This window comes from Astatotilapia calliptera, chromosome 7 (assembly GCF_900246225.1).
Source record: "Astatotilapia calliptera chromosome 7, fAstCal1.2, whole genome shotgun sequence".
Taxonomy (NCBI): Eukaryota; Metazoa; Chordata; class Actinopteri; order Cichliformes; family Cichlidae; genus Astatotilapia; species Astatotilapia calliptera.
The window spans coordinates 4294749-4322137 of NC_039308.1; the positions used below are offsets into that span (position 1 = coordinate 4294749).

At 40.3% G+C, this 27389-nt stretch overlaps 1 protein-coding gene across 3 annotated transcripts in view; it reads left to right on the forward strand.

The window, feature by feature from the left end:
* smpd3 (sphingomyelin phosphodiesterase 3) overlaps positions 1 to 27389 on the forward strand; it is an 86775-nt gene that overhangs the window by 36567 nt on the left and 22819 nt on the right. For all 3 annotated transcript variants that reach the window (XM_026172583.1, XM_026172582.1, XM_026172584.1), the window contains 3 exons: positions 1625 to 2324; positions 7772 to 8014; positions 8101 to 9058. In XM_026172583.1, the coding sequence (XP_026028368.1) occupies positions 2023 to 2324; positions 7772 to 8014; positions 8101 to 9058 (1503 nt within the window). In that variant the 5' untranslated portion in view covers positions 1625 to 2022. The remainder of the gene's footprint in view (positions 1 to 1624; positions 2325 to 7771; positions 8015 to 8100; positions 9059 to 27389) is intronic.

Sequence of the window (27389 nt, forward strand, 5' to 3'; positions counted from 1 at the left end):
TGCTGGAAAGTCTTCTATCCTAAATAGATTTAAAAAAGCAGACCCTTGACAAAAAGAAAGATGAATACGTGACAGCCTGTGCTGTCTTTGGACCTGTGGAGGTGTGATTATACAGTCCAAATACAGAATGAAAAGTTTCATTCATTTGGTGAGCTTTGTCAGAATTGCTTTACCTACTTTCTGCTTTAATATGGATTGTGAGTATAATATGCACGCAGCATTTCTCCACGGTTACAGCAAGTTTATAGTTGTCTTGTTGCACAGCAAATGAGACAAGGTTCATTCAAAAGCATGGGTTGTTCCACTGCCCTTCTCTGCTGGGCATATGATGTTACGCCAAGGTCAGCACTCTCTTTGTCTTCCTAAACTCGCCTGTTGACATGAATGAATTAATCTAGTCATTACTTATTCATGTCGGTGGGATCAATTCTCTTCCCTCTGTTGCCTATGCTGATATTAAAGTTGGTTAAAAAGCATTTAGGGTTGGAATTTCTGGTTAAGTCATCTGCGGGCTGGAAGAACGACGTGGTTAATGTCCTTTCCTTTGTGATACCCTTTTGTAACAACAATTACTGATTCCACGATGAGCTGTTTCCACAGCCCTTCTCCTATTTAAACATAGACTTTAAATTATTTAAACACTGCGGGCCAAAAATTTCTGTGGTAGTGGATTTGTGTGTGCTCGTGCACTAAGAAATCTCTTTGTTTCAGCTTCAGGAGCTTTGTAGTCGTTAATATCATCGTATCTTTCAACTCTTTAGTTTATATAATATTTATGTTCTGAGAAATATTCAAATGCAAGTCACCTTGTCTCCTTTTTTTGTATATACTTACTTTTCCATGAGGAATATAAATGTGTTATCTTTTCAGAATCAAACACAACACTTTTAAGTGGACCTGTTACTGCAGCACTGCTGACAATGAAAGTGGGCCAGACTTTATTAAACTTGCAGGCGAGTGACTGAAACAGCTACCAGTGAGAATGACAAATGCCATTGATTGGCTCATGGCGTGGTAGTAAATACATAAAGTTGTTTTCTAGGTTACTGGAATGTCTGTAAGCGACCTGCCGGTAGCTTCAAAGTGATGTCCGATAAACAAATCACTTCCAGTGTAGATGCAACATAAGTGTAAGCAGGCTACAAAGTCAAGTTTAGCTGCCATCCATGCAAATCAGCTGATTTTAGTGCCAACCCACATCAGCCGATTGCTCCTTCTGCACATCCAACTGACTATCTCGTGCAGCTGCCGCCATTTAACCTGTTTTAGCCTGCCCACTATTCATCTCCAACCCACCCACACCCCAGTAGTATGACCACAGTCTGATCAACTGCTTGTCTTCTGAAATAGCTTAAAAAAAATACATCCCATAATGTGTTGTTGTCAGGAGTATGTCGTACTCGCTGTCATACATTATTCTTTCTTCTTGTAAGACGAGACAAACTACAGTAAATAATTTTGCCTGTAGCTTACAAGCCTCTGTGGGGATGTGCTGTTATTATGCAATTACAGTCATTCTGACATGTATGAGTTTCACTCCCAGTGGAATAAAGTCAATTACTGATCCCCTGCTTCTTTTTCCTTCTCTCCCGCCTTTCCTCTGTCGATGTGCTTCTTTCTTCAGGTTTGGAGGAAATGCTGATGTTGAGTGGATACCCCCTGCAGAGGTGGTTTGAGTCCTCGCAATCATAGATCCGTCATCAAGGGAATAGCTTTCATCATGACAACTGCCTACCTCGAGACTGCGCTCCTTGACCCCTCCTGTGGAGGGTGTAATTACTGAGGGAGGGGCAGCAAGACTGAGATAAGCTTTCCTGTGAAGATAGAAATCATCCAAACCATGTAGTGTTCCTTTCTCCAAGGAATGGGGGAGGGTCTACATTTGAGTCTGATCTTTTTTCATTTATTTCTGCTTATGTAATTAGTGGAAGAGATTTTGTGATTGATTATAGTGTATGTGGGCGTGGACGTGCAAGGTGAGGAGAAAGTGACAGACAGAAAGAGAGAGAAAGAAGGAAAGAGATGGTCCTCCACATCACCCCGTATTCCAGTGCCTGTCTGCACTTCTTGGATGGCTTGTCGTGGAGCCTGGTGTTTCCCTGCTACTGGTTCCTAGACCGGCTCCTGGCGTCCTGTGTGGCCACCTCGCTGGAGAAGCGACAGCGCTCCCAGGACCCCTGCTCCTTCCTCACGTTATGTGTGCTGATCTCCGCACCCCTTTACCTGCTCCTCCTCCTCGCCTCCTTGCCCTTTGCTCTGCTGGGCTTCATCATCTGGGCTCCCCTGCAGGCAATCCGCCAGCCCTACCTGTACACCTACTGCAGGTTAGTGCCAACATGGCTATATTATTTATCACTGCTGCTGTTTCCGTGAATTTACAGGGCTCTGAAAAAGTATTTTTACCAAACTTGATTTAAACATTTAAAGGTTTCAGATCATTAATCACATCCTAATAGACAAAGTTACCCAAACAAGTACATAGTACAGTTTTTAGATGATTTCATTTATTAAAAAAACGCTATCCAACCTTACCTAGCCCTATGTAAAAAAAATAATTGGAATAGTGGTGACGGAGTGGCCGGCCTAGCAAAACTACTCCAAGAGTGAAGGTTTCATAGTGGCCTGGCCAAATTGAGATGCTTTGGCATGACCTTAAACAGGTCCACAGAGATATGAAAGACTTGTTTGAACTTATTACAAATGCTTAATACTAGTTCTCGCTGCCAAGGTCCAGGTAGGCTGGGTAGTTTTTTTCCATTAATAAATCATAGCATCATTTAAAAAACGCCTTTTTTATTTACTTCTGTTTTATATTTTATTTGTTTAATCTGAAACATGTAAGTGTGACAAAACTGCAAAAATGCTTTTTCACAGCACTGTACATAATATCTGATTTTGTAAGGATGTAGTGTCTTTTACTTTAGACAGTATTATGTAGAGTGACCTAACTGTTTTAAGGTAACACAATCTTTTCCTGCTTAAGGTTTCTACAGGTGAGGAGTGCAGACCTACAGCCAACCATGTAGGCCTTTCTTTGTCCTTGCAGTGGTTCAGTTTAAAGATGACTGGATGAACGCACTTTATACCGGTTTACACATTTTAGACTGGCTTTCAACTAAACTATGAATGAAAATGAGGCCCTGGATCAATGTAACGTGAAAAATGGGCCGAGCAGTTGTAGAGTCATGCTTCATTTTTCATCTATGGAGCCAGTTGTTCACAGGGGTTGGCTATTTCAAGAAGGAGAAAATGAAGTCATTATCTTGTGTAAATAGTTTGCTCGTGGGTCTGCTTTCCAGCTGCAAGACTCCATCAGCTCTCAGTGGGTGTTTCGTTATCCAAACACCCACCCAAGTGGCAACCCGCCATAACCACAAAATGGGAAATACAGTATTTAGCTCTGTTTGCTGTGGGACAGCAGCACGATCTTCCTATAATTAGCAGTTTAGAGATGGCAAATGTAAAATGTGAGTTTCTAGTATTTTAAGTATTGTTTCAACAGTCACCTAGTAACAGTTTATTGTATATTCATGGATAACGTCTTTAAAAAGGTAAAAAGCACCGATGGCAGTAGAGTTCAGGGCCAGAAGCATAAAGAGGGGGTAGAGTAGAAATGGTAGAGTGAAAATAGAAAATGTAATACATAGTATGTGTACATCACATAATAATCATTTGAGAGTAAAACAGATAAAAACAAAAACAAAAAACAGACAGGCTGCTATGATGTGTGCATGTCTGTTTTTATTCCTAAACCCTCTATAATTAAAATCGCACTATTATTATGAGAAGGGCTAAAAGTTGTAAGGCCCGGTTGCACCTTGTGGGGTACACTGACATAACTGTTTGATCCAGTTTATTTTTCTCCACAGAGTCTCAAGGACAGCCTAGCTGCTTGGTGATAGTACAGAATTAACTGTGTTCTTATCTGAAAGATGGTAAAAAGAAAATTGGATAACACGACATCCTAAGAACTTACTGAATTTACGTATAGCTTTGTTATTCTTGATATGCTGCAAAAACATCTCACATAATAAATGTATTTGTATTTCATGCTACTGACAACTCCTGAAAGATTTCTGCATGAAAACAAGTTTGTCTCAACAGTATTTTCATAACACTCATCAAAGACAAGGCTCTACAATTCAACATTTCATTGCATCAAAGTATACAGCACCAAGTTTGGGTGGCCAGATGTGTCCAAACTTTGGACTGGTAGTGTAGTAGTAGTATTATAACCCCATCTCACCAGCAAAGGGTTTCAAAATACAACAACAAAAAAGAATCTACTTAAATCCAACTTAGATGCACTATTTTTCTACCTTAACAGAGTTAGATATGATCAAGAATACTAAAAGTTTATTCTACCAATTAACAAATAAACAGTTTGGCACAATGTGAGGAAATATGTACAGTAACTAAACTTTTTGTCTTAATTTCCTATTATTTGATGAGTTTTCCCCCCAGGAAGGGCAGATGTTAATTTTAAGTTAACATCTTTCACACTCTGATGTTGGTGAGACCTTTGGAGAATTGGGGAAAAATAAATTCCAAATAGAAAAGATTTTTAAAAGCTGAAAAGCACATGAGTATAATTCTACTCATCACACCCCCACAAACACCTGCTGAAAAACTGACAACAAAGGACCGTTTAAGAAGAAGATGTGAATCCAATTTTTTTTTATCTGTTTCTGGTCTGTTTGGTTGTTTTAGGTTTTCTTAGTTTTACTCGTAGCCAACATTGTTGATTATGAGCCTTCAGTTCTTGTTATTTTAAGTTACTGATTGTGTTTATGGAGCTTACAGTGGGGCAAAAAAGTATTTAGTCAGCCACCGATTGTGCAAGTTCCCCCACTTAAAATGATGACAGAGGTCAGTAATTTGCACCAGAGGTACACTTCAACTGTGAGAGAGAATGTGAAAAAAAAATCCATGAATTCACATGGTAGGATTTGTAAAGAATTTATTCGTAAATCAGGGTGGAAAATAAGTATTTGGTCACCTCAAACAAGGAAAATCTCTGGCTCTCACAGACCTGTAACGTCTTCTGTAAGAAGCTTTTCTGTCCCCCACTCGTTACCTGTATGAATGGCACCTGTTTGAACTCATCATCTGTATAAAAGACACCTGTCCACAGCCTCAAACAGTCAGACTCCAAACGCCGCCATGGCCAAGACCAAAGAGCTTTCGAAGGACACCAGGAAAAGTATTGTAGACCTGCACCAGACTGGGAAGAGTGAATCTACAATAGGCAAGCAGCTTGGTGTGAAAAAATCAACTGTGGGAGCAATCATCAGAAAATGGAAGACATACAAGACCACTGATAATCTCCCTCGATCTGGGGCTCCACGCAAGATCTCATCCCGTTGGGTCAAAATGATCATGAGAACGGTGAGCAAAGATCCCAGAACCACACGGGGGGACCTGGTGAATGACCTGCAGAGAGCTGGGACCAAAGTAACAAAGGTCACCATCAGTAACACACTACAACGGCAGGGAATCAAATCCCGCAGTGCCAGACGTGTTCCGCTGCTGAAGCCAGTGCATGTCCAGGCCCGTCTGAAGTTTGCCAGAGAGCACATGGATGATACAGCAGAGGATTGGGAGAATGTCATGTGGTCAGATGACACCAAAGTAGAACTTTTTGGTATAAACTCAACTCGTCGTGTTTGGAGGAAGAAGAATACTGAGTTGCATCCCAAGAACACCATACCTACTGTGAAGCATGGGGGTGGAAACATCATGCTATGGGGCTGTTTTTCTGCCAAGGGGACAGGACGACTGATCCGTGTTAAGGACAGAATGAATGGGGCCATGTATCGTGAGATTTTGAGCCAAAACCTCCTTCCATCAGTGAGAACTTTGAAGATGAAACGAGGCTGGGTCTTCCAACATGACAATGATCCAAAACACACCGCCCGGGCAACAAAGGAGTGGCTCCGTAAGAAGCATTTGAAAGTCCTGGAGTGGCCTAGCCAGTCTCCAGACCTCAACCCCATAGAAAATCTGTGGCGGGAGTTGAAAGTCCGTGTTGCTCGGCGACAGCCCCAAAACATCACTGCTCTCGAGAAGATCTGCATGGAGGAATGGGCCAAAATACCAGCTACTGTGTGTGCAAACCTGGTAAAGACCTATAGTAAACGTTTGACCTCTGTTATTGCCAACAAAGGTTATGTTACAAAGTATTGAGTTGTATTTTTGTTATTGACCAAATACTTATTTTCCACCCTGATTTACCAATAAATTCTTTACAAATCCTACCATGTGGATTCATGGATTTTTTTTCACATTCTGTCTCTCACAGTTGAAGTGTACCTCTGGTGCAAATTACTGACCTCTGTCATCATTTTAGGTGGGGGAACTTGCACAATCGGTGGCTGACTAAATACTTTTTTGCCCCACTGTATGTGCACTGTGGCACTTTTGTCTTATTCATTCAAGATTAGAGTTAAGGTTCATTTGTGTCCTTGTTTCAGTTTCATTGCTTTAATTTGGCAGTTAATTGTCTCTGTGTGGTACACTGTCTCGCTTTGTTCCATTGTCTAGACTTCCTTCAGCTGTGTCTCATTACCCTTTGGTTTCCACCCTCCCAGTTACCCTTACTGTTTCCACTCAGTCTTTCTCTTAGTGTCTCTGTTGCTTCTCTGTTCTTGTCTGCTCCTTTCCTGCTGTTTCTTTCCTTGTGGATCTTTACATGTCTGGACATCACATCAACCTAATAAAAGTTGTGTTTGCAGCTCAGTTAGTTTGCTTTTAGCATCTGTGTTCAGTTCTTCACAAACTAATGACTCCAGCTGTGCTTTAGGCACCAAAACTACCTGGTCTGGGTTGAATAGATCACTTTTAAAATGTTGATCATGTTAGAATAAAACTTAGTATCATGGAGTCAACTACTACAGCTCAGTTCAGATGGTGTATGATTTCAAAACTTCAGGCGGTGTTTAAGTGGCATACACCATAGGTTTTTAGACAGTAGACGATTTTTGTAGCTTTGCCTCTGCCTACAAGTGGAACAGAATCACTACTGTTTATTTTAGCAAAGTCTGAAGTGTAGACAGCTCTATACTTTGCGCAGGTTCAGCTATCTGCTGCGAAACTCATCAGATGTTGCCTCACAGCAAAACAAACCCAAGAGTTTCTCAAGGCAAATAAATTGGATATTCTTGAATGACAAGTCAGCCAACTGATCAGAACTCAACAGAGAAGCTTTACAGTAACTGAAGAAAAAACTAAAGTAAATGGTTCAGGTTCTGAAATTATTTATTTTATTATTTATTTATTAAATTCACTGTGCTTGTGCACAGATACAAAATTTAAAAAACTGTTTTAATACCCAAATACAAATGGTCCTAACTGCATATGTCTATGTAGACACATCTCTTTAAGTGACAGAAATGTAATCCATTTCTTTAGACTACATTACTGATATAATAAGGTTAATAAGCAGAAACCTCAAAACTGCTCAGCAGCTAATTGCTTTGAGAGATTCTGCTTTAAAAAGTATTTGCATTTGATTAGCTTCCTTATGGCTATAAGTATCTGGATTTCTTTAATATTGCTCAGAGTTAGATGACCAGTATGATATTTCTCTCAATGAGTGTAGGCTCAAGATGAAGGTAGAATAAAATGGTTCTCTAAGTATATCTTTTGAAAAAAAGAAATCTGGGAAAAATTTCCTTGCTTCTTTTAAAAAAATGCTTTTGCTCCTATTGCCCTATTTTTCTTCTGGTATTATATTTGCATTTAAAGGTTGTTTTTTTTCTGTCTTGTCTAGGCCAGACAAACACCAGGCTGAACAAGGTCAAGCAGGTGCTGGAATTGGGGAATGGAGGCCACAGGGCAGAAGCTTCTGTTTCTGCAGTGCCAATGTTTGCCTTCTGCCTGACTCCCTAGCAAGGTTTAACAACCTGTCAGACACCCACCGGAGAGCACGGGAGGTAGGGAAGAGGATCCGCAATGGTGCCAGCCGACCTCAGATTAAAATCTACATTGACTCACCTACCAACACTTCTATCAGGTATGGAGAGATCAATCCAAACTTCCCTCTGCACTTATCTGCAGTAAATGCCTCTATGTTCATATTGTTTCTGTTATGTTTATCAGTGCGGCGTCCTTCAGCAGCCTTGCCACAGGTTTCCGCCGTACCTCATCGTTGGACCAACGTCCAGACCAAACACACACAACCAATGGCCCAGCCGACACCGAAACTGAACCTGCCACCGAGTGCCCGATTCACCCCTCAGGTGCCACTGACTGCCCCGTTCACCCTTCTGTGAATGACCAGGGCTCTGCTGAATGCCCTGTGCACCCTGATGGGGCAGACACTACAGCAGAATGCCCTCTCCACCAAGGGGAGACTAAAAGCAGCTCAGACTGTCCCATTCACACCTCAGGGGAGGCTCCAGACTGCCCCGTGCATTCCACAGTAGCTCAGAGTGCTCCTGGTCATCATGACTGTCCCATGCATGGGGATGGGACCCAGCCAAAACCCGCAACAGACTGTCCGCTTCACACCTCAGGGGTTCAAATTAGCATCAGTGCTCCAGAGCCGGACCCCCAGGAAGAGGAGGCGGAGACAGGGAACCACCGGCCTGGAGAGCACGGAGGGGCAGACACGGGCAGCATGACTGCTTCTCGTGAGTCCCTTGCTCGTTACCATGGAAGTGATGGCGGGATAGGGATATCCTCCAACAACACTCTCTCTCATGTCCCACGCACATCAATATTCAAGCGCCCAGGTCGAAAACGCCGCCACGGAGATGAAACATTCGACCATGACATCTCTGCCTTTTTCCCTGCCAACTTGGATTTCCTGGCTCTACAGGAGGTATTTGACCATGGATCGACTACTAGACTACGGCGCCAGCTGCATCGCTATTTTCCCTACATCCTGAGCGATGTTGGGCGGTATGGCTGGAAAGGCTGCTGCTCCAGGTTCAAATTCCTGAACAGTGGGCTCATGCTGGCAAGCCGCTACCCAATCCTGGATGCACGATACGAGTGCTACCCCAATGGCAGAGGGGAAGATGCACTGGCGGCCAAGGGGGCGCTGTTTGCCAAGGTTTGACTTCATTATCTCTCTCTTTTTCTGCTTTGTTGTTACTGTTATGAGGCACAGGTTTCTCTTTAGTCGGTCTGCTGAGCTGTGTGAAGTAGCAGACTTTCCGCTTCAGAGTCGTGACCACTGGTTTGGTTTCTGAGAGGATGGTCTACTCTTCAAGAGATCCTCTAATATTTCATGTATTTGACCTTTCTTGAAATGCTTTTCACTTCCCTTTGAGGACATTTAGACTCCTTCCAGGAGGCAGAGCATTTGGTTTTAGGTGTTATTATCAGCAGCATTTTAGAGTTCTTTTAGTTGGCTAAATGCATCAGGATAAAAGCAGAACCTACCAGCTGACCATTTTGTTGTCACTATCTTACAAATTAGTCTTTGATTCTAATAAGGTATTATTGGGAGTTCATCAGAACTGGCTTATCCACCATCAGTATAGCAAACACAAGCTCAATATTTAAAAAAAAAGAGGATTGCTGAGGATAAAATCATGTAACATGTTTATTCTTGGAGCAATTCGGCAAGCAAAATAGGCCAAAGTGAATCAACTCCAAGTCTCCATCAGGGTCTATTTTGCTTGCTGAACTCCTCCAAGAATAAACTTCATACATATTTTTATCCTGAACGGTGCCGCAGCAATCCTCTTTTTCTCTGATTGGGAGTCTTAGAATCTCTCCACCTCTTTTCCTGGAATCATTTTCCCACCCACATAGCATTTCTTTTGCATCTGAACTGAAATTCACTTGCGGACCTAATATTTCTCGCAGCAAAGACGTGTCTCCGCTCTGACAACTGCTTGGCGCTACTTCAGCTGTAATCCTGTCATCACTGATGCTGCTCTGGGACTTTGGCATGGCAGTAATTGAATCTGCCCATTAAGTCCATTTAAACTAAATTAACTTATTATACATTTGTGAAAGAGAGTGTGAAAGAAGGCCAGAGAATCAGATCTAAAATGACCTGTCAGCTGCGTACATTAATTATAGATCTCAGTATTGTGGAATCGTAGCGATTGTATGGGGAACATTTTTTAAATGCTTCTGTTATTCTTCCAGGTGTAACAAACTTTGCATAACCCATGTGTGATGCAACTCACACACGTTTTCTACAAATTTGCAACAATGCTGCACTGAGGTAGAAAACACAAATTAAAGCACTTGCTAAATGCATTTGCTTACACCCACACTCATTCACACATCACACATCTGTCACGGTGATGAGTGAATGCACCGCAGTAATTAGTGATCACTCACAGCCTTTCCTCAACGATCACTGTAGTGTCGACAAAAAAATGCTTTCGAGATTTTGTTTTCTTTTTTATTAATGTTTGTTGAAGAATTATCATAATGTTTGTTTTTCAGTGAAGATATGATAACGATAAGCATAATGATATGGCTTTGGTAATTAACGAGAGAAAGCATTGTTTACAAATGTAACTCGATTTTTTTAAACACCGCCAAATCACACTTTTCACGTGTTGGTAATTTAATACAATTACCAATCACTGTGGGCTGCACTTGTATAATTGTATGAATTATTTTGCAATTACTGAGTCTTTCCAGATTCTGATTTTGCATAGTTTTACATAGTTTTGCATAGTTTTACATAGTTTTACATAGGTTTTTAAGGGGCGTTTAATATGAAATCAAAAACAGTTGACTCAGTAGGAAATCAAGAACATAAAGAGCAAAAATGTATTGATTGCAAACAATTATAAAATGTAACAAACAGATATGGATAATATAAAAAATTCTAAATAGAAAATTGGCCAAATGCTAAAACCCGCATCCTAGCAAGCAAAGAAAACATACAACCTTTGTTCTTCTATTTTTTTTTTTTTGTTTTATTGGCTGATATCATTAGTTTTGACCTGATAATGGATTTGCTATCAGCAAAGCCTGTAAGTCTCATCTGCTGAGATTACTTATTGCCAAAATGTGAGAAAGAACAACAATACACTCTACAATTATATATTCCATTCAGACTGCAATTATTATGCTCATTTTCAGTTAACATGCATAATGTGTTTCCAATTAACCTGCATTTGAATGTATAACATGTAGAAAATGGCTGTTTTAATTTTCCACTGTGAAAAATCTATATGTCAAAACACAAGGACAAGTTTTTGAGGATGACTTGTGATAAAAAAATAATAATAATAATCTCACATCAAAAAGAAATTTATTCCATTACTTTATTTTACCAGAAAGTTCCACTGAGATCAACTCCTGTGATGGCACACCTGTCAATCAAACTGCCACATCTCCAACTCAGTTTAAAAAAAAATCACCCCACTCAGAGTTTTTATGAGGGGCAAAACTATGCAAGAGAGGCCAAACTTGTATCTTTCCCAGGCTGCAAACAAGCTTCCTGATGCTGTAAATCTGGACATGTTTGGTACTCACTTGAAGGTCTTTTGGAGCCACCCTCAGATGGGATTTTTGCCACTTCTGCAAAGATTCATTTTTCAGCTCTGTAGCTTGCCCTGTGGTTTAAACTCAGCGGAGCATTTAGGATTCAAAGTTCTTTCCCTCCATTACTATAGAGGATGTATGTGTTAGAATGACTTCATCATCAGCATAAAGGCATAGTTTTGCTTTAATATCTTTACTCAAGTCATTTATAAAAAAGCTGGAAAAAAACACACACTGCTGCAAATGGAAGCCTGCAAAATGCCTTCATATCTGGCACAGCTGTTTATGATCAGAACGAGTGCAGTTGATTGGTTTGCTCAGCTGCCTGTTGGGGTGTCGGCTCGGTGGCTCGGGATACAGGTCAGCACTGCGCTGAATGGGCTGTATTGCAGTGGGACATTGCCTTTGCTAATATTTGTTTCTCTAGTGCACTTTATTGCATTGCACATTATTTATGGGGAGTTGTTTCACCTCCCAACAGAGCGCCCATGATTCTGTCGACTCCTTTCATCTACTCCATAAGTGCAAAGTTGGAGAGTCCATTAGGCAGCAGGTAATAAGACATTACATGACTATGTGTTCTCTTAATGTAGACATGCAAGAGCAGGAAGTTGTATGGGTTTATGACATGGTTACTAATGCACTAATGCGAGCACATGATGAGCGATCAGGTTGCTATAGTAGCTGCTGATGTCCTTCTTCCTTTGTTTTGGCGTTATGAATTTTTCTTGGACTGTAGTCTTTTTTTATTCTGTATCATAACCAAACACACAGAATGTTGGGAGAGATAATGCAGTACAACAGTCAGGTGCATATGTGCCATTTTTTGTGTGCATGTTTGTGATGATGTGTGTTGTGAGTATGTGAATTCATTAATCAGCCTCATACTGTAACTATCAGGAATCTGGATCTGATCCAGTTCCCGGGTCTGCTTTATGTGGCCCGATGCTACCTGGATGTATTTGTTTATGTCCACCTATGCACTTACATCCACAAGATCTAATAAAGACACATGCTGTCACAGCTTGCATACTGACAGTCGCATCCTGTTAGTCCTGCTGCCTGCTGACTGTCGCTGCAGCTTACAAGCTGCCTTCACATTCCTGTCTCACCACCTCAGTGCACAGGAGGTCACTCCAGGTCTCATGACAAGCTGGCTGTTAGCCAGCTGGCAGGCGTTGTACTGGCAGCAAGCTGCTAACGCTCCCAGCTGACAAAAAACAAACAATAATAAACAACAATGTTCCCTTTAAGTAAATCCCATGGATTCACTTAAGGAACTGTGCCGTGTCTGAAGTACCAAAAAATAGACAATCTAAAAATATCTGCTGCACTAAAAGCAGCCCATCGATGGAGGGAAATTACCTTGGATTTTGTTTTTTTAATTATTATTGATTAGTTTTATGGATATTGTTGTGATACACCCCCTGCTTCACCCTCCAATAGCAAAATGCGACTTTTAAACAGCAATCACAGTTTGTAGTAACCTCTTTCTATATTGAATAAAAAAGAATAAAAGTAAAGACATTTGCTGAGTACCTGGTGAATTCATAATTGGCCCAAGACACCAGGAAACATCCCTTACCTGAGAACCCTTTTTATTGTTTTATTTACCCAGTGAATTCAGGCTTTAACTTTGGACAGTTGAATCTATGAGAAATATTCTTGCTCATTTTTTGCTCGGGGTTTGGGAACATCCAAGTTTGTAAATGTGAGAACTTGAGAACGAAGCAACGTAGGAGTTTCAAATTGGTGCATCTACTAAAAGTCTCAGATGAGTTTGAATCTTAGTTATCTTGATCTCAAGGTCAAAGGTCAAGTGTCTGAAAATGTTGTGAATGCTCTAACTTTCACGAGGTCACGTGGGATTTTTAAAATTCATGACCATAGATGCATGCAGTATTTTTGCATCTAGAAAGCATATGTCCCCAGATGTATGAGTAATGGATGGAAACCATTTTCACTGAATTATAAAATAAACCAAAACATAGGCTATTTAAACTACTGCAACCAAAGAATGAAATGAAAAGCATGAAAAAATTATTAAAATATAACAAAAAACGTATTCTTCCATACTTTTTTAATCAGTAAAAAACAGGACAAAAACAAACTGACCGTCACCATTTCAGAGCCTCTGTTGGGAAACTCGATCATATTTGTGCAGTGGATCAACATTTTTCTCTAACACTGGGTTGAATAACCTCAAATCAAAGTCCACCTATTTCTTTTTCTGGATTTCATGGTCATAATTAGTGGGTGTGTCACAGGTGAACGCCCGCCTTGATCTTTCTTTGGCCGTCCACTCACTTCCTTGTGGACTGCTGATGCTTTCCATTTTTAAAGGCTCGTTCATTTCTGTTTCACAGATGTTTTTTACACCTGGTAATTGTTGTTAGCACCATCAGTCAGATGCTTCTTGTTTCCTCTCCAACTGTAAAATGTAGATATTAAGATAAAGAATATGTTGCCAGTTAAAACCTCTCCTATCATCAGCTATATCAGAATACATACTAATTAGGACTTGTTATTACGATCAGTTTGGGTAACCAAATCACATTTTGCTGTTTCCCATCCTCGCAGCCTGTCTGTCTCTCAGGCTGCTGCAGGCTTTGATATGCCTGCTGTTTAATCCTCGCGCTTCTCCTTCCTCCAGACATCTTGGCAGCTTTCCAAGGCAGAATCTTGTTGGCAACCTTCGCTTCCCCTCCACGAACCTTTGGCCATTCTCATTCATTACTACTCAACACTGCAGCTCATTTCGCCGCCAGCTGGGACGCATCTCATTAGGCGCACATCATTTGATCTACCTGATGTTCACACTGCGTTTCTCCAAACACATTATCGTGTTTCTTTCATATCCAACAAAAAGCAGGATGCTAAGTCTGAAGTCTTTCTTAAACAGGTGATTCTTAGCATCTCTGCTTTTTGCATTTTGTGAGGCTTGATACTAAACTCTTGTTATTCTTGGGCTTCTACACTTTATTTTCCTCACATTTTCTGTCAGTCAAAACATTGTGGGCAGTGCAGTAACACCATCTACCATAAATATCCAGTAGTGATGTGTCGGTTGCGAACGAAACGGCTCTTAGAGCCGGATCTTTGACGTGAACGACGCGAGCTGAATCCTTATTGGGAGCCATGGGTTTTTTTTTCCTTCTCTCACCCTCTCTCTCGCACTTTTTTCCGCTTCACTCCGCACGTGAGCCTTGTCCTTTGCGCTGGGAAGAGGGGGGAGGGGCGGTAGTTGCAGTCGCAGTAGCACAGGAACAAAGCGGGAGAGAGAGAGAAAGAGAGCCAGGGACAACAACGCCACATTAGAAAGGTATAGTAATCATCCACAACTATTTTCAGTTGCAGATGATAAAGGATTCAGAAAGTTTATTCATGCAGGTCCATATGACAGAGAATGTGCATCTTCTTTTTGTTTTCATATTTTAATTTATATTTAATTGTGTTGTGGTTTGCAGTGTTTTGTGTTGTTTCACTTTAAATTTGTAAAAGGAAAAAGCTGAAAATTTAAATAGTTAAAAGTTGAAATGTTAATAGTTGGTGTTTGTATTATATGATTTATTTATTACATTTTATGTGGAGTGAATAAATAAAAGTATATTTACGGTGACCCCTAGAGACAAAGCACGTAAAAACTCCAAAACACGTAAAAACTCCAAAACACGTACAAAACACAACAGAAGTGCTCCAGGATGCAGGCGCAGTGTTGAGCTTTTGTTACCTAGTGGCTACACAAGCCAGGAAGCACCAACGACCGGATTTGGTGTGTGGTAGTAACAGGTAAATGAATGTTTTTTGTAAATTATTTGAATATATATGAGTGATTGTGTATAAATACACAAACAATACACATATGCTGTCAATTGTGTAATTTAAGTGATCTAGGTAGCTCTGTTTTGGAAGTTCAGTTCATGCTAGATGTGTTTTGGAGTTTGGACGTGCTTTGTCTCTAGGGGCCACCGTATATATTTATATATAAACATATATAAATAAAACCACTTTTTTTACATTAGTAATTCCTTTTGTGCTTAATTTTATATTATTGTTAATAATAAATTAATTAAAGCAACAAAACAACCTGAAGAGCCGGTTCAGAGCCGAAAGAGCCGGTTCTCTAAAAGTAGCCGGAAATCCCATCACTAATATCCAGAGCTCGGGTTTCCCTATTTTTCATTTATAGGTGTTGCATTTTCTAGAGCTACTTTGCTTGCAGCCGGGCGGTCTTTATTTTTCATCATGTCACTGGCTGCCAGATAAGCACATCAGTTTTTCTGTCTTCTATATGTCTGAACATGTGAAACCTTCCAGTCAGCTCATCCTTGCCAAGTCAAATGGTTTTATTGTTATTCTACCATGTGCAGTCGTACAGTACACAGTGAAATGAGACAATCTTCCTCCAAGACCATGGTGCTACACATAACAGACTATCAACGAAAGTGTAATGTGCAAAAACTGCAACAAAACAAAACAAAGACAACGCAACACCAGACAGAACAGAACGATACAGACACAAGACAGTGCAATAGAAAGACTATATAAATAACCCTCAATATAAGACATTCAGCTGCTAAATACTGTGTTTACTTTAACCTCCTAGGACCTATGTGGACATCACATTTTGGGTTGCCTAGACCAAAATACTAAATTTTGCTCTACAAATGCTTGATATCCACTTAAGGGGATGTTATTCTGCCACTGTCCTACCAAATTTAAAACAAATGTCCTCATATGTGGATCTAATTTTTCTCAGAAACAAAAGTACAGTATCAAATCAAATCAATTAAAAATTAAAAAAAATCTTAATCTTAATCTTAATTGTAATTCTTTGTTTTTACATTCATCAGGTCCCAATCAGCTCAAATAGCAAAGAGAAATTAAAAATGCATGAAAGAGTTTGGGTCTTAGGAGGTTAAAGTCCTTTTGATTGTTTCAAACATTGACTTTTAAGCAACCTGATATCGTTTTTGTTCTGCATGCAAGTTGTTACAGGTTAAATAATATGTTTTAAATATTTTTAATGGTTTTATTTTTAGTAAAGCTGATAAATAAGAAAGTATTGCGAATAATTGGTTTGCAGGAGCTTTCTCATACTATGTTTGTGAAAATACTGTAAAAACACCAACTCTTTGCATAAAAATTTTAAAAGCAGTAGCTGATTAAACAGTTTATTCAAATTATTTTAGAATCAAAAGTGGAATTAATGTAATTTCTCAGCGTCAGTAAGCTTAATTCAATAATATATTTACAAAGCATGCCATCACACTTCAGACTAATTACTAAATCTAAATTCTCTTAACTTAGATTTTAAGGTTCAAGGTTCAAGGTTCTTTATTATTTGTCACATGCATAGTTATACAAGTATAACACACAGTGAAATGTAGCCTGACACGCTCCTCGACATGTGCAAAAATTGGGGGGGGTGTAGAGGAAGAACCTTATATATATATATATATATATATATATATATATATATATATATATATATATATATATATATATATAGTATATACACTGGGTGAATGTGCAGTAGTAGCAGCAAGCAGGTGAATTCTGTACATTAATATGAATAGACATCTGACTATTTTACAGGATAGACAATATAAACATATTTAAAATTAAAGGAATTGAAATGTACATTGTGCCTTGGTTTAGTGTCTGGAAGAGTCCTGACTCAGTCAATTATAGATGATGTGAGAGGGCGGGTGTGTGTGTTTAGGGCACGGATGGCTTGGGGATAGAAGCTCCTCTTGAGTCTCTCTGTCCTTGCCCGGAAGATGCGGAACCTTCTACCAGATTGCAGAAGTTGGAACAGTTTGTTGCCAGGATGGGACGGGTCCTTCAGTATCTGCTCTAGTCCGGCATCTCCTGGTGTAGGTGTCCTGAAGCGGGGGGAGAGCAATCCTGCAGCAGCGTTCTGCTGTACGGATCACTCTCTGGAGAGCTTTTTGGTCCTTCACACAGTTGTTCCCAAACCACGATGTCATGTTCTGTGTGAGGATGCTCTCCACAGCGCCTGTATAGAAAATCCTGAGGATCTTTGGAGAGACCCTGAACTTCCTCAGTTGTCGTAGGTGATACAGGCGCTGCCTAGCCTTTTTGGTCTGGACCTGAATGTGGGCAGCCCATGTCAGGTCTGAGGAGATGTGGACACCAAGATACTTGAAGGACTGCACCCTCTCCACTGGAGCTCCATTGATGATAATGGGCTTGTAGTGTCTGTGCTGACTCCTTCTGAAGTCCACCACCAGCTCCTTGGTCTTGCTGACGTTCAGCTGGAGGTGGTTGTCCTGGCACCACGATGCCAGATTCTTCACTTCATCCATGTAGGCCCCCTCATCGTTGTTGGAGATGGCACCCAACACCACTGTGTCGTCAGCAAACTTCACAATGGTGTTGGAGCCATGGGTGACCACACAGTCTGAAGTGTAGAGGGAGTAGAGCAGTGGCGAGAGGACACATCCCTGAGGTGCTCCTGTGTTGATGGTGATGCTGTTGGAGAAGCACCTGCCCACCCTCACCACCTGAGTTCTGCCAGTGAGGAAGTCCAACACCCATGCACACAGACGGCTGTTAAGTCCCAGATCCCTCAGCTTTGTGAACAGTCTGCAGGGCACTATTGTGTTAAACGCTGAACTGTAATCAACAAGCAGCATTCGCACATAGTTACTCTGTTTCTTGTCCACGTGGCTGAGAGTGGTGTGTAGGACGTGGGCGATGGCATCCTCTGTGGATCTGTTGGATCTGTAGGCGAACTGCAGCGGATCTGTGGTGTCTGGGATGGAGGAGGAGATGATGTTCTTCAGCAGCCTCTCAAACACCTTCATTACTACCGAGGTCAGTGCAACTGGCCGGTAATCGTTCAGGGATGAGGGTTTGCTGTTCTTGGGCACAGGGATGATGGTGGATCTTTTGATGTGGGGACCACAGACTTCGCCAGGGACTCGTTGAAGATGTAAGTGAACACACCTGCTAGCTGGTCAGCGCAGCAGACGGCCGGTGATGCCGTCTGGCCCCGCCGCTTTCCTTGTGTTCACTCTCCTCAGTGCCGCTCGGACGTCATGCTCCACAATGCTGGTCACTGGTCTCTCGCTGATGACGTCACTGTCCTCGGTAGTCAGGCGGTAGATACCGCCTGGCTAACCTCGAAACGGGCGTAGAACCGATTCAGCTCGTTGGTGAATGCAGAGTCGGCGTTGATCGGCGCAGTGTCCCTGGCTTTGTAGTCCGTAATGGTGCGTAGTCCGTGCCACATACTCCGTGTGTCGCCCTGGTGGAAGCGGGACTCCACACGTTCCCGGTACCGGCGTTTGGCATCTCTCACCGCGCGCCGCATGAGGCCGCTTTGTAGGCGCTCATATCGCCAGTGGCGAGACTCGCGTTGTAGGTAACAGGTAACAGGCATACCTACATTTAAACGTGTAGAGATGTTAAAGGTAGGCGACATTACCACTAATGCCTACCATAGCCTAGCATTTTCATAACATTCATAGATGTGGAGGAGGTGGAAATTTTTAATTCGGAGTTAACATTATTCATGATTTTGCATAATTAGTTTTGGCATTTTGGTCTGGCAATCAGGTTGGTCTCATTTTTCTGCCAACATATTACAGTGACTGGGTCATATTATCATTTCAATTCCATTGACTTTGGGTGAAACTGTCAAGCCCGTGATTTATGAGGGGTTTTTTGCACCGTACAAAATGAGGCCATTATATCAGTAATCTATCCCCAGCCATCATCTGCTATTGTTTCCAGACGCGTTCATTTCAATTACATCGATTATTAATTATCAATTATTTCTTGTATAAATTTAGACTCAGACAAATGTACCTCGAAGAACACACTTATTCTCGTTATTTCCCAATGGATACTTACCTGGAAAACCGCGGCAGGTCAGCAACATAAATCTGAATTATCCCTTGTGGAGAAGTGACGCACTCGGAAGAGAAAGGCAGGGAGAGAGGAAGAGAGGAAGAGACAGAATATTAATTAAAAATGTTTCCCTAAAGAGAGAGCCAGGGCTGGCTCCATAATTAAAGCTTTTCAGTCTCAACATTTATCCCCTCTTACAATTATTTCAAGCTGCTAAGTGCATGGTTGAAAAGTCATGTGTCTGCGTGTGTGTTTGTGAGTGTGTGTGTGTTTGTGAGTGTGCAGATACGCAGTCTGAATGCATTACTACGGATTAGGCTTTAAAATAGGAACCTGCTCAAATCTGGATTGAATAGAATGAAGATCAATGGGAGAATTCCTCAAATCCATCCCTGATCTGTAATGACCAAAAGGAAACCTCGTCACTATGAAGGTCAACCAATTCACTGACATAAACTGATTTCCTATCCAGGTCAAAGGGATTTCATCCCATCTCTACATGCCAAACAGAAGGTGACAGAGGTCTCAGCTCATCTCATTTTTGCCAGACATTTGTATTATTCGTATTTCAATCAATGCCCCTGTGTTAATTGACCGAGATTCACAAAATATAGCTTGTATTTATTTTATTCACACATTTCTTTAACGTTTCTTTAAGACAAGACGTTATGTGATAGAAATTTGTTTGTAACTTGACCTAAACTCTCTTAACGTCTGGTTTGACTCTTATTTGTCATAGCTGAATTGAAAGTTGGCTTGAACTTGACTTAAATGTTTGAGACTTGACTTTAACTGTCTCAAGACATCACTTTACCTGTGGGTGTTTTATTTATTAGCCATTTAAGAAATAACACACCCAAGTCTCTTGATTAGCAGTTTCAATCAAGAATTGGTTTGATCTTAACTCCAGATAGCTATCATTACCTGACTTCTCTCTGTCTGAACTCCTCAACATCACATCTCAATTCAAGACGTGATGTAGACTTGTAAAGACTAATCTGACTGCTGAATTAGCTTAAGCTGATATTGATAAACTCACAGCTTGACTCTCAATTGATTTGTGACTCTTCTCCTTTGAGATATGAGTAAGACATTCAGGATGACTTTAGTCTTCACCTGGTCTTATCTCAGCTGCCTAAAACCTTGTCTTTTTTGCTTGATTCAGAAATGGGTACATGTGAAAACACACAAGAGACAGTGGGGGAGTTTAACTGGAACTTCAAGCATGAAGCATGATGTTCTTAATCATATGCACATTTAACTACAAAGGAATATACTGACTATAAATTCCCAGATACCAGCTAAAGGGAAAAAAAAAGTATTGTGTTATAAAAGTTGTTATATGTTATTAGACTTTCTTTTTTTATAATTCTTCTATAGCTATAAAATACCTCAGATCAAAGGGTCTGTTGTGTCTAACGGTCAACTTGTCACTTGATACTATCATGCATGAGTAAAGGCAACACTGCACTGTAGGCATTATTGCATTGTGGAAAGGTTGTACACCCAGGTAGTGCATGACATAGCAAAGTCCAAATGGATCACATATTTTTTTATATTGTTTGATTTCAAGGTTTATGTATGACTGATTGGTTTTAATATGTTGCACAAATTGAAACAGTAACAAAACACACAATATTTCCTAAAAAGAGCATCAAGCATCCAGACTTGTAATTAAAAGACCCTGATATGAAACAATGTGCATGTTTTGGTTCATCTGGTAAGGCAAATGGAAGAAGACCACAGCTTTCTGCTTTCTTTGTTGTTGTCTTTGAGTGAAGCGATCAAACTCATGCGAGTAATGCAAGATGAAATGTAGGCTCCTCATCTGATTTTAAAGTTAGGACAATTAGATACAGCAGCCTCAGAGCCTTCATAATGAGACGAGCCTGGTTCGGTTGGCTCCCAGTGTGAAATCGTCTCTCGCAGCTCGTTTCAATTTCCGCTCTGTTTCGTCTCAATGCTCTGTAATGAGGGGAAGTCCTGGGAAGTTTTAGCATCTCATATCCTGCATGTTCTGACTCATTTGTTTTTTAATTTTAAAAGAAACGCAGTTAATTTCATTACATGTTATTTTTATTCACACAGCGCACCGGGGGGGGGGGGACTGCAGAGACTCCAGTTTGTGCTGGCATCATCTGAGGTCTGTGGAAACATGTTAAAAGTCCACTCTTTCTTATATGCACGAGTGTGCACACATACACTAGACTCCCCTAAGGTCTCCTGTCAGTTTCAGGGTGTGCACACACCTATTCAAGCATACATAAGCCCCTGAAATATTAATACACAGTGTGGCACTGAGATAGAGCAGAGTGGAAGACAGAAGGAGACACAAATAAAAGAAAGGAGGACAGAGTGAGGCAGGTGACACAAAAGAAAGAAAGAGCTGTCTGGATTAAAAGTTTATTGATCCCGGTGGTAAAATTCATTCGAGCAACAAAAATGTAATAGTAGCAAAAATAATTAGTCTCACTTTTACAAATGTTAATACGGTGGATTAAGCTGATTAGATTGCAGTTATTAACATTTATTTGTTTATTATAGCAGGTACCTTTGGGTCTGTGGTAAGACGTGGATGTATGCTACAGCAGAACAAGATCATTTCTTTTTTTTTATTTGCATGGAAAATCACAGGTCCTTTTTTCACTAAATTGCTTTTATTTTCATTTGTTAATGAAGGCAATAATGTCATAATAGGAAACTCAAGTGATTCAAAATGTGAAATAACTGCTAAAAATATATTGTTGTTCAGTTGCTAATGAAGTTCTCATTTGTGAACAACCCTGCTATGGCAAAAAAAAAAGTGCAAATATAGTAAGTTCTGCTTTTATGTGCTTCTTAAGAAGTTATGGGCTCCATTAAAAGAACTTGAAGTATGTGTGCAGATTAGAAACATGATTAATGAACCTTAGAAGTAGCTTGCCATCACCAGTGTGTGAATGTGTGTGTGAATGTGTGGATGACTGGATGTGTAAAGCGCTTTGGGGTCCTTTGGGACTAGTAAAGCGCTATACAAATACAGGCCATTTACCATTTAGAAGTGGTCATTTGCGGATTTTTGCCTTTCGTTTATAGAACCACTATATACATGCAGCTGCTGCACTGGTTGTTATAATATAATATTCAAATAAATATCACAATTCATTGACTGCTTTTTGGAGATATTCTGCATTAAAAACTGAGTTTAAAATGTCAAAGCTGGCAGGATTATATAGCATATTAACATATTTAAGCTACTGTCTGAGTTGAACATTACAGATGTGCTGTGGTCATTACGTCTGCTCCAATTTCATCTTTTGGAGAATTTACATACAGAACAAGTTGATGCTCTGTATCTCTGTTGTGTGATTTTTGGAGCTATAATTCAGGTTCATAGCAGACTTATATGGGGGTGTGCTTTGGGTTCAGTTTATTTACACCTCCTGTTTATAGACTGTTCTCCTGCTTAGAAGCATCTAAAAAAGCTTTCAGCAGAAGAATACTCTGAGGTCGCTGGTGGCTTGGTGATTGCTAAAACGTTTTTCTGAGTATCTAGAATCCTTTTCTCATTTTCTAAATTTAAAGGTAATTTATTTTGGAAAATTGAGAAATGTTCCATTAATGAAACTGCCCAGTTTTTACAAATTAACAAGATCCCAAATGAGCTTCTACTGACATGAAAGCTTGATTTCATGGGCAATAATAAGACCTCCCCTCACATACACACACTTACTTTTAAGGCAGTTTTGAGAGCAATAATGTGGTATTAAGATATCAGCAATCAGATATTAAATCTTTTTTCTATTTAAAAAAAAAGAAGGTTTTTTTGAATTTCTGACAGATGTGAGGATAGGTAAAACCTGCAAAGCAAGTAATTGTGTTAATTAATAAAAAGGAGTTTTTTTTTAATCATGTAATTGCATTAGTAACACATTAGTAACAACAGAACTGTTATTTTTATAGCAACCTGTTAGGGCACACTGAGTAAAATGTCAGTGGCAGATGTGTATTACAAGCCCGGATGTGGTATATCCCGTCCATCCCATTAATCAGTAGCTTGTAGAAGCACTTTTAACAATAATAACTTGAAGTAATGGCTTCCTGTATGACTCTATCAGTCTCTCACATTGTTGTGGAGGAATTTGGACCCACTCTCCTTTGCAGCATTTCTTCACTCCATTGAGGTTTGTGTGCAAGGGTTTATGCACAGCTCTCTTAAGGTCCTACCACAGTATTTAATACTCAGTCATCAGACTGCGATCTTGGCTTTGAGCGGGCCTTTGCAACACTTTGATTCTTTTCTTTTTCACACATTCTGTAGTAGATATGCTGATATGACCCAGTTGGTTTCATCGGTCCGAAAAACTTTATTCCAGAAGTTCTGTGATTTGTTCAGACGCAACTTTGAAAACCTAAACCGCACTGCCATGTCCTTTGTAGAGAGAACAGGCTTTCTCCTGGCAACCTTTCCTTTCTAGCAGTGTCTTCATTAAGATTGTGGCTGTCTTTCCTTCTTGGCATTAACAAACACCTGAACGCACTCAATCAGCAAACTGCCAAAACATCTGCTCTCATACAGGTGCTCATACTTGCACACTTGCGCGAGTAATTAGCAGCATCTGGCTGCTAATTACTGATTTAATTGTTATGAAAGTAGTAGGAGTTTGCTTAATTTGTCACATGACTGTACGTTAAGTTTACATTAACCTCAGCTGGACTAAAGCGAGTTATGTTAGCAGACTAATATGAGGGATATCAATCATCCAAATTAAATGTCAAGAAAAACCTAAAGCTGTTGAACTATCGCCTTTAACTGAAGATCACTAAATTAGCAAAAAGAGGAAAAATTTGCAAATTGGATTTCAGGTGCATTCCTGGATCAGCTGGTAGTCCTTAGAAAACTAATACAACCTCCCAAATGTTCACTGATGCACAGCTTATGCAACATTATTAGAAAAGTTAATGTACCATCAGATAGTGCATTTTGTAAACTTGGACCAGTCTTTTCTGTTTCTCTAACTCTCCCTCAAAACACTCATTCCATTAAGAGTAATTCAATTAGTCCCTCGAATATTCACAGGGAAATCTATGGCCCTTGCTGTGAAGTGTATTTACTGTATTTCAGCCTACAACGTGAGCTTTGAGTTTGGTATTAAAGTCGGGCTAATCAGCCTAATGCTTTATTGTGGCTTTTAGAATGTCTTATTATTGGCTCTGCACGGATACCAAGCCAAAACAGCCATCACTTTATTGGCTGTTCATATCCATTCTAGTCTGTCGCTCCTTGGTTGGGTGCTCTAACGCTGTTTATTTGGCACAGGGGAAAATCTTTTTTTCTTTCCGGATTACAGGATGATTTCATATAAACAACACACATCTTAGTTGAAGGAAAGGTCATGTAGCAGTTTTGTTTTTGAGTCCAGGAGTAAAAATATCAGAAGCATCTAACGGGGTGTTTAAGTCATACTAGAGAGAGACATTTATCTTACTTTGTTCCTTTATAGTTCCTGTTTTTATCTGTACAACCTTTTATGATGAGTTCTGATGTATAAACACTGTATTTATGTTTTAATGATTATACTGTGGACAGGCATTCATTGTATAAAAACTGAAAGTTGCTAAAATTGTTGCAGTCACACAGTGAAACTTTACTAACAGCAGAAATGACATTTTCTGATAGCCTATTGATAACTGTGGCCCAGCCGATTACAGTTAGTGCTGGGGTCGTCACCGACGACGACATCGAACTCAAAAGGTGAAGGGTCAACATTAGAATAGCTCAAAATACACGAACACAACATGTGATCAAAAAGGCAGAAAAGGTTAATTAGCAACAAGCTGGAAGCTTGACAGTCATCACTTCTTTGTAGTTTTGATAACCTGCATTTACCAGATCATACAACCTTATTTAAGGTCACATGGACTGGGTCACCTGAAGGAACCCAGCACACTCCCAAACCCTGCTGGACTGCTTGGAAGCAAAACAGACGTCCAATGCAGGCGCAGTGACAGGATACCAAGTTCAAAAGGAAATAAGTACATAAATAACTGAGTGGTGAAAGTATCATTTCTCTGGATTATTCCAATGAAAACTGAGCCAGACAGTGAGCTTTTAGAAGGGCCAAAGTAGGAGCTGTTATTAACAGCATGCTGATTCACTGTTATGTGACAACTGTCATGTTAGTTTATATCTATAAATAGTAATAAAAATAACTACATTGTGTATGGCTGTTTAATCTAAGTTGTATACTAACAAGCAGTGCTATAAATATAATTCTGAGGCTGGAGAACGATTTATGTTCCACTCCAGCCTTGGACTACCTCTTATCTGGTCTCTAGCAGGGGTGTTTGCCTTGTTATAGATCTACTCCACCCATATTCATTCCCACTTCAAACTAACCACCTCACAATCACCATCCTCCTTCTCTGCAACCCTTTATTCATCCTCCTCCTCATCAGTCTGCATCCACCCACCAACTCTTCAGAGCTGCCAGCGTCCACCTCGCTCCGTGCCTCGTTTCTGTGCTGCTGGAGGACTCCTTCAACACTGATGTTAAAGGTGTCTTATTAAATCTCAAGTGGGCTTTTGTTATTGCTGCTCTGCTCCCTGTCTCATGCTTCAGGAATGGAGAAATTGATGTAAGAAGTAGTAAAATATGTATGAAGCACATGCTGAAAAAATAATATCCTCAGCACTGTTTTAGGCTTCACATTGATCGAATAAGCCTACCTCTTGAACAGAACATCGCTCACTCGTAGTTGTGCTTGATTATTTTGATGAAAATGCTCTAACGTAACCCCAACCCAAGTGGAAAATGTTAGACTCTGTGCCTGTAACACCGTACGGAAACTTGTAATAGTGACAAAAAATATTATTTTCTGTAAAAGTGAAGACGTCTGGTGTCTCCATCTTCTCATTTGTTTACAGTGATCAATAGCTGATGTGTTTTTCCTTCTGATAATAAATCTTTTACCCTCCTGGGACATGACAGACCATTCATAATACTGCACAATGTCAGGACTGCTGTTGCTGCGGTGGGGGAGGGCAAAAACCTTTTCAAATATAGAATAGCACCAAGTTTGTTGCTTATTTCCTAATTTCCTAATATTTAGATAATGCATCAAGATAAAGTTTGTGATACAGTGTTGCCGAGGTTACTATCGCCTGACAGCAAGAAGGTCCTGGGTTAGGGGTTAGCCTAGCCTGAGGACATTCCAGGTGGAGTTTGCAGATTCTCCTGTTGGGGCCCTGGGTTTTGAATTTTGCATTTATTTTTAGTTCAATTGTATTCATGGTGTTTTGAGTTGTTGTTGAATTATTGTGGGTCGGTTACTTTCCGGTTGTCTCAGTTCTTAAGTTTCATTTGACCCTGCAGTGTTCCCTATATCCTTCCAGCTATCAGTGCCTTCCATTTAGTTTTGCTTCCTTTATCTTGTTATCTTTTAAATGCTTGCATCTGTTTGTTTACCCACCTGTTCCACATTCCCTCAATTAGCCGTTGTGTATTTATAGCCTCGGTTCTCTCCTTCCTCTTTTGATCAACAGGTGTTCCTCAAAGGTAGACGTTGCATTTTCTAATTGCCTAAGGTTACCATTAGGATCATAATTAGAGTTGGGGTCTGAACTGCTGTAGTTGTTGAGTTTTATAGAGCATTCAGAATTTAAAATGCCTCTCAGAATTGTTTTAAGACTTACTGGATAAAATGGTGGAGCCAATAACGTATGTTTGCTAATTTGAGCCACTTTTTGTCATGATTCGGCTGTGTGCAGGCTGGATGAGGACCCAATCGCAAACTCACAGAGGCAGGAATGAACTCAAAATTCACAGCTTTATTGCTGGAGAGCAGAACCATGCAAATTAAACCAGGAAACTATAACGTAACACACAGAGAAACGCACGGCCATGGATGAGGGAGAACGCGACACCGAACTGAGGGAGACGCAGACATAAATACACAGAGGGTTAACGAGGGAAGTGGGAACACACGGGGAACACAGGTGACACTGATAATCATAACAAGACACGGCAGGAGTAAATGCAACACTGACGGGAGACTGTCAA